General features: G+C 33.6%; 1 protein-coding gene across 1 annotated transcript in view; it reads right to left on the bottom strand.

The window, feature by feature from the left end:
- The window catches only part of CBLB (Cbl proto-oncogene B), a gene marked incomplete at both ends in the record, with an annotated part of 121,953 nt that overhangs the window by 8,384 nt on the left and 99,927 nt on the right, over positions 1 to 13,642 (bottom strand). The window contains 5 exons of the mRNA XM_079549727.1: positions 729 to 860; positions 960 to 1,048; positions 4,237 to 4,380; positions 10,565 to 10,659; positions 13,123 to 13,488. Of these exons, the coding sequence (XP_079405853.1) occupies positions 729 to 860; positions 960 to 1,048; positions 4,237 to 4,380; positions 10,565 to 10,659; positions 13,123 to 13,488 (826 nt within the window). The remainder of the gene's footprint in view (positions 1 to 728; positions 861 to 959; positions 1,049 to 4,236; positions 4,381 to 10,564; positions 10,660 to 13,122; positions 13,489 to 13,642) is intronic.

Raw genomic sequence — 13,642 nt, 5'->3', positions numbered from 1 at the left:
AAAATAACTCTCCCCTTACATATAAGTAGTGCAGACAGGACCAGATTTACCAAGCAGTTTTCAAGAGGTTTTATGGGATCAGAAAATTGGATGATTACACATACAGTATAGTCAAACAATGACTGAATTAAGTTTGTCGATGAAGGTGGATGTGATGTCAAGCTCAGCACCAGCATGTAGGCAGAGTGGCCTCTCTAATATTATTGACCTCAAAATGTTTAGGTCATTGGCACAAGACAAAGTCTGGACTGGGAAATATAGCTTTTTGTGACTGTAAGCAGCAGTGAGTTTTGAACTGTCCTTTGACATTGGAAAAGCAATACAAAAATTTATTAATGTAACCTAATTTTCTTTGACTTAAATACCATCACTTTGCCATTCATCTTTTTTACATGATAAAAGAAATGTAATTATTTAAGCTACAATCAGAAACCCTCCACGCAATAAACTGCAATAATCCAAGTAAGTTTTCATTCTATTTTACACAAAACAGTTTTGTTTTTCTTTGTAGCCTGAATCCAGACTTAGTTTATCTATTCATCTGTCTTGCATGAGGACTTACAGGCAGATGTCCCATTGGCAAGTATTGATGTACAGCTGTAATTTTTAGCCTACAGCTTGTTTGGTACTGTTAACATACTCAATAATTGTTGTTTTTCAGTAAATATGGCATTTGGTTAATCTAGGCTACATAAACCATTAAATGTAATCAGCAAAAAGTCTGCAACCTAAAGGGGGCACCAGAAGATCATAATCGGAGGGAGTCCTGTTGAGCAAAGAGCTGTGTTTTGGGTTGTCTCTGGTAGGAGGCCGTGCAGGTGGCAAAGGTACCGGAACAGTAGGTGCATCATAGACATCTCCTGAATGACACAATTACAAGAAATGAATGTTTTCTTGTTGTACCCCTGGAAAAACACAGAGTAAGTTTTCTTGCAAAAAGGTGAAAAATTAAAACATACCTAACTCTGGATGTTTTGATTTCTTCACATCAGAAGTAGCACTGTGTGTTCCATTTGTTACTCCACTACATTGGCCATTCTCACAAACCCTGAAGACAGACATTAACAAGGAAGTAATCAACCAGTTAACCAATTACTAGTTCACAGAATTACAAAGTGCTTAAGACAGCGGTCCATTACACAGAAACCAATGAAAAACGATAAACTGCATGAATTCTAAACTTTATAGTTTTTACACTGAGTTTAGGTACTGGATAGCTCTCATTAAAACTGCTTTGAAGAATTATACTGCTTTCTTGGTGGTATTCTGACATTAGTTTAAGTAACTTACTCAAGGTAAAGGAAAAAATCATATCATAGAATCACTAATGTTGAATACAGTCCTCACTTCTGAAGTCACATCAGTGGTTTATTTACACATTTAATGCATACACCCAATGCTGTTTTCCCCTTTCCAACCGTTAAAATTCTACTAGATAAAATACTAAAAGGACAAAAGGGAATATTTGGTAACTATCTATATAGGAAATAATTTAAAAACAAACAAACAAATACAATAAAACAATAACAAAAAACCAAACAAGCAGAAAACCATAACATACCACTGACAATTTCAAGTAAAATCTTAGCCAACTATTTAAAATGAAAAAAACAAACAAGTCAAGCAGTTCTGCAGACATCTATTTCTGTATAGAAAAATGGAGTCTCACTGACAACTTGTATTAGAATTTTCCTTTTTTTTTTTAATGTAAATATATCAGGCTCTCAAAATTAAATAACAGTATCAAGTTAAATATGAAAATTCACTTAGAGTTAATGAAGCAAAGTACAAAGTAATCTATAACGTTACCACAAAAAAAAAAAAATCTATTGCAGATTTCTTTTCTTTGTAAAACAACTGCTCAAAGACAATGGGGAAATAACATGCAAAAAAAGTCTTTTAATAAAACTAAATGTTGTTTAAATAAATATTAAAGAATTAGAAAACGACTCCTGTCATTGCAGCTGCAGATCCTACATGCTCAGAAAGAATCTGAAAGTTTCTCTAGAAAAAGACCACCATGCTAAACAGCTCCACTTAAAAATTAAAAATCACAACTACACACTATGCGTCATTATTATCAAAAGTTGGCAAATCTGTAGAGCTATATAAAGTTAGAATTTCACATCTTGAGTTTTTACCAGTATTGTCAAAATTGGTAAAACTATCTCTTTCAGCCATACAGAATGGAAGGATGAATAAAGGTCTATCATCATTTAGAATACATAAACAGGAAAAAGGAAGTGAAATTGTGATTGTCATCCCAAGAGTTATAACTAGGAGTAATGAAATAAATGTAAGTATAATTACAAGACTTTAAAAAAATATATCAAAAAACAAAATTAATGGTAAGAAGCATTCTGTTATGAATTAATTTCCCCAGGGAAGTGGTAGAGGACGTGTTGCTTCTCTCTTAAAAATTAGATTGTTCAACCTCTCAAATGCAGTGCAAGCAACACTTACTTTGACTCATCAGCATATATACTAAATAATTAAGAATCTTTTCTACTTCAGGTTAAATATATTCTGTGTTTTCAATAAATTAATCAACATAGGTAGGTAAGATAACCTAACATGGCACCACTTAAGTCTTCATGAAGAGTCCAGTAAAGAAATCAGTTTGCAAATCATCCTGAAATACCTGTTTACACTGACATTAGACAGCACTGATAGAATAGCAGCACATTAGTAGTAACAAGCCAGCCTTCTGCTTTTTTCTTTTCTTCTCAGAAAAAATATGATTATTAGGAAAAGACAGTGATCAAAGAGTGAGTGACTAATATATCACTTTCCTAATACTAGTCTAGTTACCCTAATGCTGAAATTCTTTCTTTCCACTTTTTATTGCTGAACTTGCATATGTGTATGTAGGAGATCAGCTGTAACAAACCAGACAGTTAACTGACCTGCCAGAAAAGATGACTGTGAATCATCTCTTTTTATCAATCTTGTACAATGTTTAGAATTGACAGATTTAGTAGCAAAACAACAAGAAATCACAGAAGTGATATAATTTTAGAATTAAACAGAAGAATTATTTGTAAATTTCAAAAAATCTAAAATAAATTCCGCGGGCTCTTCTGTTTACTGAAATGGCTATGCGTTATCCAAGAGCTGAGGATGCAACACTTAGGAAAAAGAGGTAAAAGAAAGTGACACTGAAAGGTGCTAAACACGACAATCAGGAAAAAAAAAAAATCATTAATGGCTTTTGCTGAATAATACTTAAAAGATAAGTTTTATGTTATACATCCTATGGGATTTTTAAAAAGTGTAAAATTAAAATTAAAAATTAAAATTAAAATTAAATTTTTTAAAAAGATGTAAAGGATATTTTTTTTCTTTCCCCCAGTTCTTAAGCATATGGAGTCAACTATAATCAAGATTGTCTGGTAGGGCATTTAAGCACTCAAGATCATAAAGCTCAGACAACTGTGTAACATTCACATCCATGCAATGAAGGTTGTATCACCACTTCAACAACTCTTTTTCTCACAATTTTTAACTTGTGTGCAAGGAGTAATCTTTTATTCATGTTATAAATGTCCAACTGAAAAGGTGTAAAAAACTGTAAGTGGCTTATTTTGTAATGAGAGAGATGTTGAGCATTATTGATAGTGGGTTCTTGACATTGCATTATGACAGAGAGAGAAAAAAGGCAATATGTCACTGCATTCTTTAACAGAAGAAAAGCCTGGACTTTGTAGATCAATAATTGGTTTCAGTATCATACTTTTGACCTGCAGGACAAGTAAGGAATTGGCCCTTTTTTCTCCCAAGACTTATTCTCTTCATTCCAGACATTTAGATTTTCTTTATGATTGAAAGATCATGAAGTTCACCACGAATGACATAGCCTTCAGATGTCATGTTCTTTGGCTCAAAATCTCCCTGCTATAATCTATTAATAATTAATAAGTGTGAGAGTTTGGAGAGAATACTTTAGAATATGTTTAAAGCAAAAGACCCTTATTCCATGTGAGTAACAAAAAAGTTACCTTCCTGAGAAGCACTATTCAAAAGCAACAAATATCATATTGCAGAGATACAATACAGTGATTGTGGTATATGATTGTGGTGGTTAAATGAAACAGAAGCATAAATAACACAAGCTTGAAAAGATAAAACATTTTAGACATCACATAACCACCACTGTAAACATTTAATACAATTAAATTTTGGAAAAAAACAGACTTTGGTGAATAAGTTGCTTTCAAGATTGCTAAATGACCTTACCGAGCAACAGGTTTTATATTATGACAATGAGGTGATTGAGAGCTCAGTATTATAGAATGTGAAGAAGGAACTTTGTATTCATCATCATCATCTGTATGATCCCTTGATTTATCAGATAGAGAATTTGCTGAAGAAACAGGGCACCTATGGAGATGAGAAAAAAGATCAGTTCTGCTTTAACTGTTAGATAATAATCCTCAGTACAATGCAGAAGATACACTTCTTTAGCATAAACATCCCTAACATGTGCCAGCTACATGTAAGGTTAAAAAAATACCATGTGAAACAAACTTAAAAGTTACTGCCTTTTCTGTCAGTGAGAATACTTAAACATGTTAGTGGACATTGTGTTAAACTCTTAAAGCTACTTTAAGCAAGCATAACACAACAGAGAATTCCAAAGTAGTACTAAATATGTGCTTAGAAGGTTTAAGCTGTTTGCACTTATCAAAAGAACTAAACAGAAGTTAATTCACGGCAAATAGTATTTAGCAGGGCTCAGTAAGGCAGTGGACATTCATGATTTCCATCTTGTTGCAGCCATTATGTTACTGAACTCCCAAGTAGGTTTACAATTTCCATTGACAGTTACAAAAAAAAGAAAAAGAAACAAGTTTCACCTGGAGAACACTGCTGGATATAAGTTTTATTTTACAGCTTAAGCTAAAGCTGAAGTCCTTCTAGCTGTTTTTGTGTTATAAACATAACAATGGACAAAATTTTCATTTAGTGAGCACCATCTAGGGGAAGAGATTTTGCTATATATTAACAAGCTCAACATACCTTTCTCTTCATTAAACATAAAAAAAACCCTAGCCTAAGTAGCAATCAATATCGTCTTCTACATATATTGCCCCTCTGCTTAGAGTGATTATACTGATACATTAAAATCAATAAGAAACTCACAAACCATTTAAAATACACAAGCTTACATTAAGGGCTTAATTTAACTTATGTTTAGTCATACATAAAAACCATAAACAGACACTCAAATATTAAACTAGCTGAACACTAAGTGTGTATCTTCAAAAATCATTTGCATTTTAAATTATATAATAATGAGTACCTTCATTCTTTACCACACACACACCCCAAAAAAAAAAAAAAAAAAAAAAAAAGAATCAATAGCTGGAGGACATCAAAGGAAGATGTGGAATGCGTTCTTGGCCATTTTGATTTGTGGCCCCTGAGCTCAACTACATGCCACATTACAAGACACATCTACTTAATATATCATGTAGGGAAGATTTTAAGTACCATAGGAAAAATGAGACAGGAGTGGACGTAATTTCTTTTCTGATGATCTAATTAGTTCAATTTTATCTTAAAGGCAAGAACTGAAGTGACAAGTCAGGCTCATCTGCTCATTTTTTTCCAATACAAGCAGCATCTGACACATGCAATATACTTCTTCACACAGGAAAACCTTATGCCTTTCACAGTTTATTTTAGATGATGTTAAATAACTTCAGAACATCTGACTACTCTATGAACAAAAGTGAATAACTAACAAAAGTGAATAAGTGGCTATAAGTACCAATCAGTCACTAAGAAAAACAAACAAAAAAAATGAGAAGAGAGAAAGTAGGAGGCAGATGGGTTGCTTTTGTTTTAATATATTCATAGTCTAGAGCTTCCCAGCTACTCCTACCCTCAGACACTGTTTTCTTCAATCAGTAATAGATGTGTGACTTCACCAACAAACTCATGGAAGATGGGAACTCAAGTTTTTTTGGAAAAGCATTCCAGCTAAACACAAGGCGAAAGAAGATTCATGACACTGAACTGCAAACTACACACTGCAGTATTCCAACACCTTCTGTAGAGGGAGCAAAAGGTCTTCTGTAAATACAGCCGTGCAAAGTGAAATACTTTTTCCACCTTTGATCTCCAAGTCGAACAGGCAACAAGTTTACGGTCATTTAAAGCAAGTAAAACCTAACAAGACAATGAGAAACCTGTATTGTGCTCAGACAGTTCAAAGGCTCACTAAGAATAACTTCCCTCACTTCTGTGGATGTGCAACCATTCTTACTAGGCGATCCAGAATGTTCTGAAGACATTATACAAAACATAAGCCTGTGAATTTTAAAAATCACAAACTGAACAGATGTCAATGTTGGTATGTATACCAGAAACGTCCAACACCAAACAGTACAGAAACCAGCATGGTGGTGGTGTTTGAAGCCCATTTCAAAGGCTACAAACAAGAAACAAACAAACAGACAAAAAAAAAAAAAAAAATCCTCTCTGAAGGCAGTATTTGAAATTGGTGATAGGAAAGATTTAGGTTGTTGATTAGTTATTTAATTAGACAGTGTTTTTCTTTTTTTTTTTTTCTTTTTTTTTTTCTTCTTTTTTTTTCTTGTTTTTTTTTTTTTTAAGTAAACCTACAGGGTAAAAACTGAGAGCCTGATCATCACCTGAAGTACAGTATTGTAATAGCTAGCCTTATCAGCTTCCTGACAGAAACAGCTTTTAGAGGAAAGCTCAGAGACTCATTTACTGAGAGTTTAAAAAATAAGTAAATTTAGAATATTCAAGGAGTACAAAAAAATGAAGTTTTCCTTTCCTTACCCAATTCAGAAAGCCTCTGCTTCCTGTCTTATATATTCAGTAGATACAAGAACCTAATTTATGTTATAATAAAAATATAACTTCATTCCACAAATATCAGTATGTTTATGCTAAAATCAATTTCCAACAATATTGCACTGCAGAGAAATCATTACAGGTTTGGAATTTTTAAAGATTTAGGTTCTACATTCTCCTGCTTCCAAGTACAGTGTAGCCTTAGACGAGCCCTTGATGCTAGTAAAGTCTCTTTCACACTGTCCTTAAAGTAAGGAAAATATTTGCTGGGCTATATATTATGTGATTAATATCTAAAAGGTCCTTTGATTTGTAACACAATTTAAAGGTACTAACACATAATTAACATTTTCTTCAATAGATTCCTAAAATGGTGTCACACATTTTATTAACTTTTCACAATTCATAGTTCTGAATAAATCACATTGCTCTTCCAATTTGAAATTTATTTGTAATAGCTGGCTCCAAATCTCTTTTGCATTGTTCTTTTAGAAGTATATCTGCTTTTCTCCAGGATTACTGAAATTTCTTCGTGATGTAATTGTTTCATTAAATATCTATTGTTCTACTATATTAACTTTACCCTTCTACATAAATTAGTAAGATAAGCAGACAAGTATTTTACATATTTTTGTTACTAAACAAAATAAATATGCCACTACAAGCTAAGATTGAAACACTTAAGCATTGGTTTATCAAACTGGTGAAGTTTTCTAAAATTACACTTTTGAAAAGGTAATTACTTTTATGTCTTTAGAAGGCTTATGTACAGAGGAATACAAAGCTGACCAGCACAACGTATTGTAATATTCTCTAGTTTTTTTTTTCTCTCCTCCTTAAAATACTTTAAAATTGAAATTCAGAACTGCATACTGATAAGCAGTGACTTTGTCTTTTCTGATTTGTTGAACAGTCACCCAGATGCCAAACTCTCTTATTATGTTGAGCACCAAGGGCCAAAGTAAAGCAGGGAAGACAGAGAAGCTGTTTTTATCAAGTCACTTTAAGTCCAGCTCAGCTGCAAAGTCACAGAGCTCCAGGAAAACAAACAACACGCTTTTTTAAAGGTACTTCAGGGAAAAATTCCCCTTCTGTCATTTGCTGGTAAATTGATTCACAGAGCTTAGATACAACGAACTTGTATTTTACTCCAATCAGGACTGTGCTTTTGATTGAATATCTTTAATCTCTCCACCTACCATACTTCAATTTGCACTGAAGAATGTACAACTTCAATATCTTTAAGATTAAACATAAATCTAAGACACACTCCAAGCATGCCACTAAGATATTCCAACAGCTGTAGATTGTTCTAATTCATGGGACAAGACTACAGCTTTTTGAACTGCAGACCCATAACATGTACCGTACAGACATCAGTTTCTTAATATCAGCTCTTCTACGGGCCTTGTGCAAATAAATAGTTGATAGTGAGCTCAAAAGCAAGTTATTAAGCTATCGTTGTTTCAACAAAATAAATGCTGTTAGACAGATCACATGATTAAGTCGATTTATCAGATGCTTCTAAAATACTACCTTTGAGTGCATATTTACCCTTAAACATAAGCATATACAAAAGAGTTTGCCCTTGTTCATAGAGGAGTATACAATTTTCTATTTATCACAGGGTGCAATGCATGCAAGAATTATCTGAGAGTAGATGTTACATCCAAACTCACTGATTTGTCAAGCTTGCCAAGCTAAGTCCTGCATACCATGCTTTCTCAGATATCTAGAAACCCTTGTATCAGCAGCGCTACTTCTAAAAGCACCACAGCAAAGACTTATTTCAAGGAAGCCATGGTTTCCAGGCCTTTCCATTTTCCTTTAATGGAATCATGACTTCACATTCAAGGTCAGCTAGCAAGGATAAAAGGGATAGCAGGAGGAGAAATACCTTTCTATACCAAATCTATAAATACTTTTCCTCAACCACCTCAAGGCAACTACCTCTTCCTAACATATGTATGGAATATAAAAGGTACTTGGCATTGAATGTTTCATACATACTAAAAAAAAAAAAAAAAAAAAGAGTAAATAATACTATCATATATAGCACTTTTAAGACCAATCTTTACTATTACAGCAAAATGGGACCCACTCACAGGAATAAAAACAAACACTTTTTACCTTGAAAATTTGTAAGTTTGAGGGAAGAACTGTTTTATATGTTTAACCTAAAAGTTTTATTTGTTGAGAAGAAAATAGCAATTTGATCAAAACTGCTAAAAATAACCTGATATAATTACATCAGTCCAATAAAAGAATAACTGCTTTCACAAGTAGGGATTGCAGTAGATGCTTAGTTAATGTGAGTCCAACATTCCATGACTAATGTGTGGATAATAATAATAAATCCAACAAAGTGAAAATAAATTAGCCCTGTTTCCATTAAAAATAAATCAAACAAAAAACAATACTTATTAAACTATTAAAATATTATATATTAAACTATGCATTTCAGTTAAAAAAAAAAGTTAATATTTGCTATGGCGCATTCAGTAAAAAATGATCAAATAAGTCAAGCAAAGATGTCAGAATTGTGGAATTGTGAAGCTCCAACTAGACATAATTTTGCCTCATTGTTATTTAGACTAAGGCATTTCATACCTGCTCTATGTATCTTCCAGTTAAACCTTAGAAGCTACACTTACGAAAATAACAAGGAAAAAAATGCCTCAGAGCTGTATAAAAGAAACAGCTCTCAAACTAAAACTATGCAGAGATCAGAGAGGAGGGAAAAATGAGAAGCTTGCACTAGACTGACTGCAGTAGGGCAGTTTGGGAAAATATGAGTATTTTGAACCAAATCTATAAATGAACACATTATTTAAGGCTTAATGCAGTCAATTTGATAGGAGGCAAAATACTTTGTGAAAACATACTGAAGCCTTTTCAGTGAATGATGTATAATGACATACTTTAATTCTAGGATATATTTGTAAAAAAAAAAAAAACCTGCAAAAATGAGATTTTCATGAAACAATGTTTTTTCATTTTTTCTATTCCAACACCATAAAAAATAAAAACCTTTCCTTTTTTAGAATCCAGTAATTTGCTTTAGAATACTAAAGTATGTAATTTGTCCAACACAGTCAATTCTTTCTCTTTCTGATTGATAGGTTGTGGAACAACCTAGGAGCTCTGTGTATCATGGAAGATGCAGTCAGTCCAAGGAGATTAATCTGAACAGAGGACCAATTAAACACAACCCATTGTACAGCAACATCTTTTAAACCACAATATTGCTGTAACACAGTGTAGTTTGCAACTACTGATACTGGCATGACTAAAAGCTCTCTGTCCAGTAAACATGTCTAGATTAGAGATGGAGTACACGTGCACACACACACAAATTATGCTCTTTATGCTTAGCATTGTCCTGAGAACCTCTCATCTCTTGCAATAGATAGCTATGATCATACTTTTTCAGTAGTAGTAGAACCAAAATGGAATGGACAGGTTCTACTTCCACTGCCAAATACCTACAAGCAAGATCTGCCACAAAGTATTCTTTTGCTATGAAACGTAGTATGTCCAATTAACATTAGAATTGTTTCTACTTAAAATAAATTTACATTTCCTTTGTCAAAACACATTAAAGCATCATGGAAAACATGTCACTAATAGATATCATTATTTTTTTCTTTTTTCATTTTCCGTTTAGCATCACAGAATCAGTGCTATTATCTGACATTAATTAACCAATTACCTTTGTAGTTAAAAGTTAACTTACTTTATACTAGGGATGGTGGAAGCAGCTGGAAGAGGAGGTGAAAGCCGTGGTGGGACATCGTATTCTTCATTTATCAAATGACCATTTGAAAATACCTAAAAAAATCACACAAAAGTTACAATGACTCTCTCCTCCCATTTATCACCACAGATGATCCTCAACCAGATATTACAAAACAGACTTTGAGGAGGCTACACGTTAAAACTTTCCTAGGAGTTCATGCGACAGAACTATACTCAAGTGATTATTTTCATATCAATTTCAGCTTACCCCATCTGGGAGCTGTAGAACATACTAACTTTAAATTTTACCAAAAGAGGAAGTTTTTTTTTGTCACAGTTACTAGATGGACCACTCAGTTACAGCTGAACCATTTGGGGAAAATTAGGATTTCAAGATTGTAAACTGATGAAAGCAACAGAGATGGAGTACAGATGGAAAACAACAGGAACAGCACGTTAAACACTATTTTTTAAACCTCTGTGGCGCTGTAACTGGCAGATTGTAAAATTGTCTTCTGAATTCTTAGCCATAACCAAGAGCAAAATGATTGTATTGTGATAGACAAATGAATCAGGGTTGAAAATTCATGAAGTGTTATCCTTGAGAATGTTCGTACATCCTCAAATAGTAATTCATAGTTGTCAGTTACTCCATTTAATCAAGTGGCTTAGACCTATTAACCGAACATGACATTTCAAACAACATTTGGTTAAAGAAATACCTGTATAACTCTACTAGATTACAATTGCTCTTCCACACCGAGTAGTTACTCTGATTTGAGAAGTATTCATTCCATCTGCCTCAATACTGTGCCTAACCACAACTGGAATGTTAAATGGCTATTTGAATGTACTATTGAAGAGACCCAGTGTAGTTTAAAAGCAGATGTAAATCTATAATATTAAAAACTACAGTCTAGTTCTTAGTAAAATTTTGGTCTTTACCTCAGTTCTGATGAAAGAACATTCTTATTACACATAGTACCACGAACTTCTTAAGGACTTTTCATCATATAAATAAATGCTTTTTACCAATAATAAATGAATTTTAAAAATCACACTTCCAAAATTATCATGATATCCATTTGATAAACAAATACTGTGAACTTGGGAAAAGGAAAAAAAGTGATGATTTCTAACTTTTGTAATGAATCACAAGCACAAGCTATACAGTTTTCAACCAAAAAAAGAGCAGGAACACTGAATTTATAATCCGCTCTATAATGAAATACTGAGCTGCTTTGATAAAGTAGCAATTAGAACAGAAATATGGATTTTTTTCCTAGGCCATCACCAATTTTCAAACTCTTTTCAAACCCAGGCCTCTCCTAGTACACAGTCTTGCAAATTATTTGAAGCTGATTAATACTAGAACTACTGCTCCACTCTCTAATGTCTCAGATATCTTCAATAAACAAACGGAAACAATCCTCTTTTTTTTTTTTTCAATAGCAAAAACACCACAATTCTAGACATACTATTCAGTGCAGCCAAGGACAGGCAATCATACTTCTTAGGTGACAAGCAGATGCCTCCCAGACAAATCAAGCTGGACAATCAGTGGAAAGATTGCAAGTGACAATTCCAAACACCCTCATAGCTCAAAATGAATTATTGGACACTGCATTGGACTTTTGTCCGAGAAAAATCAAAAATGCTACGGAGAAATTACAACAACATACAACTCCAGCAGCTGGAGCTCTGACTTAAATCCAAAGGAAGAAAAATCCAGCTAAAGATATTTGCATTACTGTAAACAACTGAAAAAGGTATTTGCCATTACTCTGAATGAAGTTTAAAGTACTGATGGTAATATCAAACCAAACAATGCAACGAAAGCTGTGCCATTGTACATTTTCAAGGCTACTGCCCATATAGTCAGTAGTAAAGATACAACATACTATTCCACATTTAGCTTGGCTTTTGATGCACTTGTTTCTTCTTTCTTATGGTCAAGGTAGGTTAGATCTTTTCCATTAGATTATACTGAAGATCATCACTAATTTAATGTTCTTTTGAAAGTAACATTTTACAGATAATTAAGACCACCTGATCATTAGAATATTTAGCTTTTGTTAAAGTACACAATATAGCTAACAACTTTAGTGTACTTGTAAATATCATATATGTATATTACATACTTTATAGATTTAAGAGGTCACCTTGTTTTCCCTTCACCTTCCACAGAGGTAGCTACATCACTGATCATCAAACACAGAAATAATTTAGGCTTTTTCAAAGTTGACCTGAGATGCTGCATAACTAACTTCTGTTATGCCCCAACTGTATAAATCATTTGCTGAAAGAACACAGCAAATCTAAAATTTTCTCTCCAAGCCATTTCTAGAATGTTTCATGTTAAAATTGGATTTTATCTTAGACCCTCATGAATGGTAGCTTTAGAAATTGCAGTATGTAACAAGCCATTTATTTATGGCCTGCTTATTATTAATAACCAACATGAAAGATTTAGAAACCCCAGCACTGTAGCCAAGGAAAACAATGCTGCAGTAGGATATCAAATCAAGGCTTCAATAAATTCACCTAATTTCGTACCTTGGCACCTTCCACAGGCAATTCATGACGTCTGTGTTTTCTCATAAATCCTTGCTCAGAACTTACGCGGTTGTGCCTTCCATTCATGTTTGAAATTGCAGTCAGTCCTGGTTTGGGAGAAGTGTCACTCCCCGTTCGAGATCCTACTAACTGACTTGTCCCAAACACATCTCTGGGACACCAGCCTTCAAGAGGCATCGGCTGGTCTCTGGAAGGCACGCTTTCTGGATGATGTAAGTGTCTGCTTATCCTGTTGTCTGGTGGAATTGGAGGAGGTCGCTCTGGTGGGGGTGGTGGAGGATCACGCAAGGGAGGTGGTGGTGCTGGCAAAGGTTTGTCTTGTTTCCTCATCATACAAGGAGAAGACTAAAGAAAACCAAGTTTAGAAAAAAAAAGTTAAATATACATGTGTTTACTTCACTTCTTTCATGATCAAATAGTCTTACCATTCCTAATAGAGGTATTTTCTAGGCACCGGAAGAGAACCTGCCAGTAAGTTATAAATTAGTTTTCCCTTTCA

The sequence above is a fragment of the Tetrao urogallus genome, assembly GCF_951394365.1.
Source record: "Tetrao urogallus genome assembly, chromosome: 1".
NCBI lineage: Eukaryota > Metazoa > Chordata > Aves > Galliformes > Phasianidae > Tetrao > Tetrao urogallus.
This window is presented reverse-complemented; position numbering and strand designations above follow the sequence as displayed.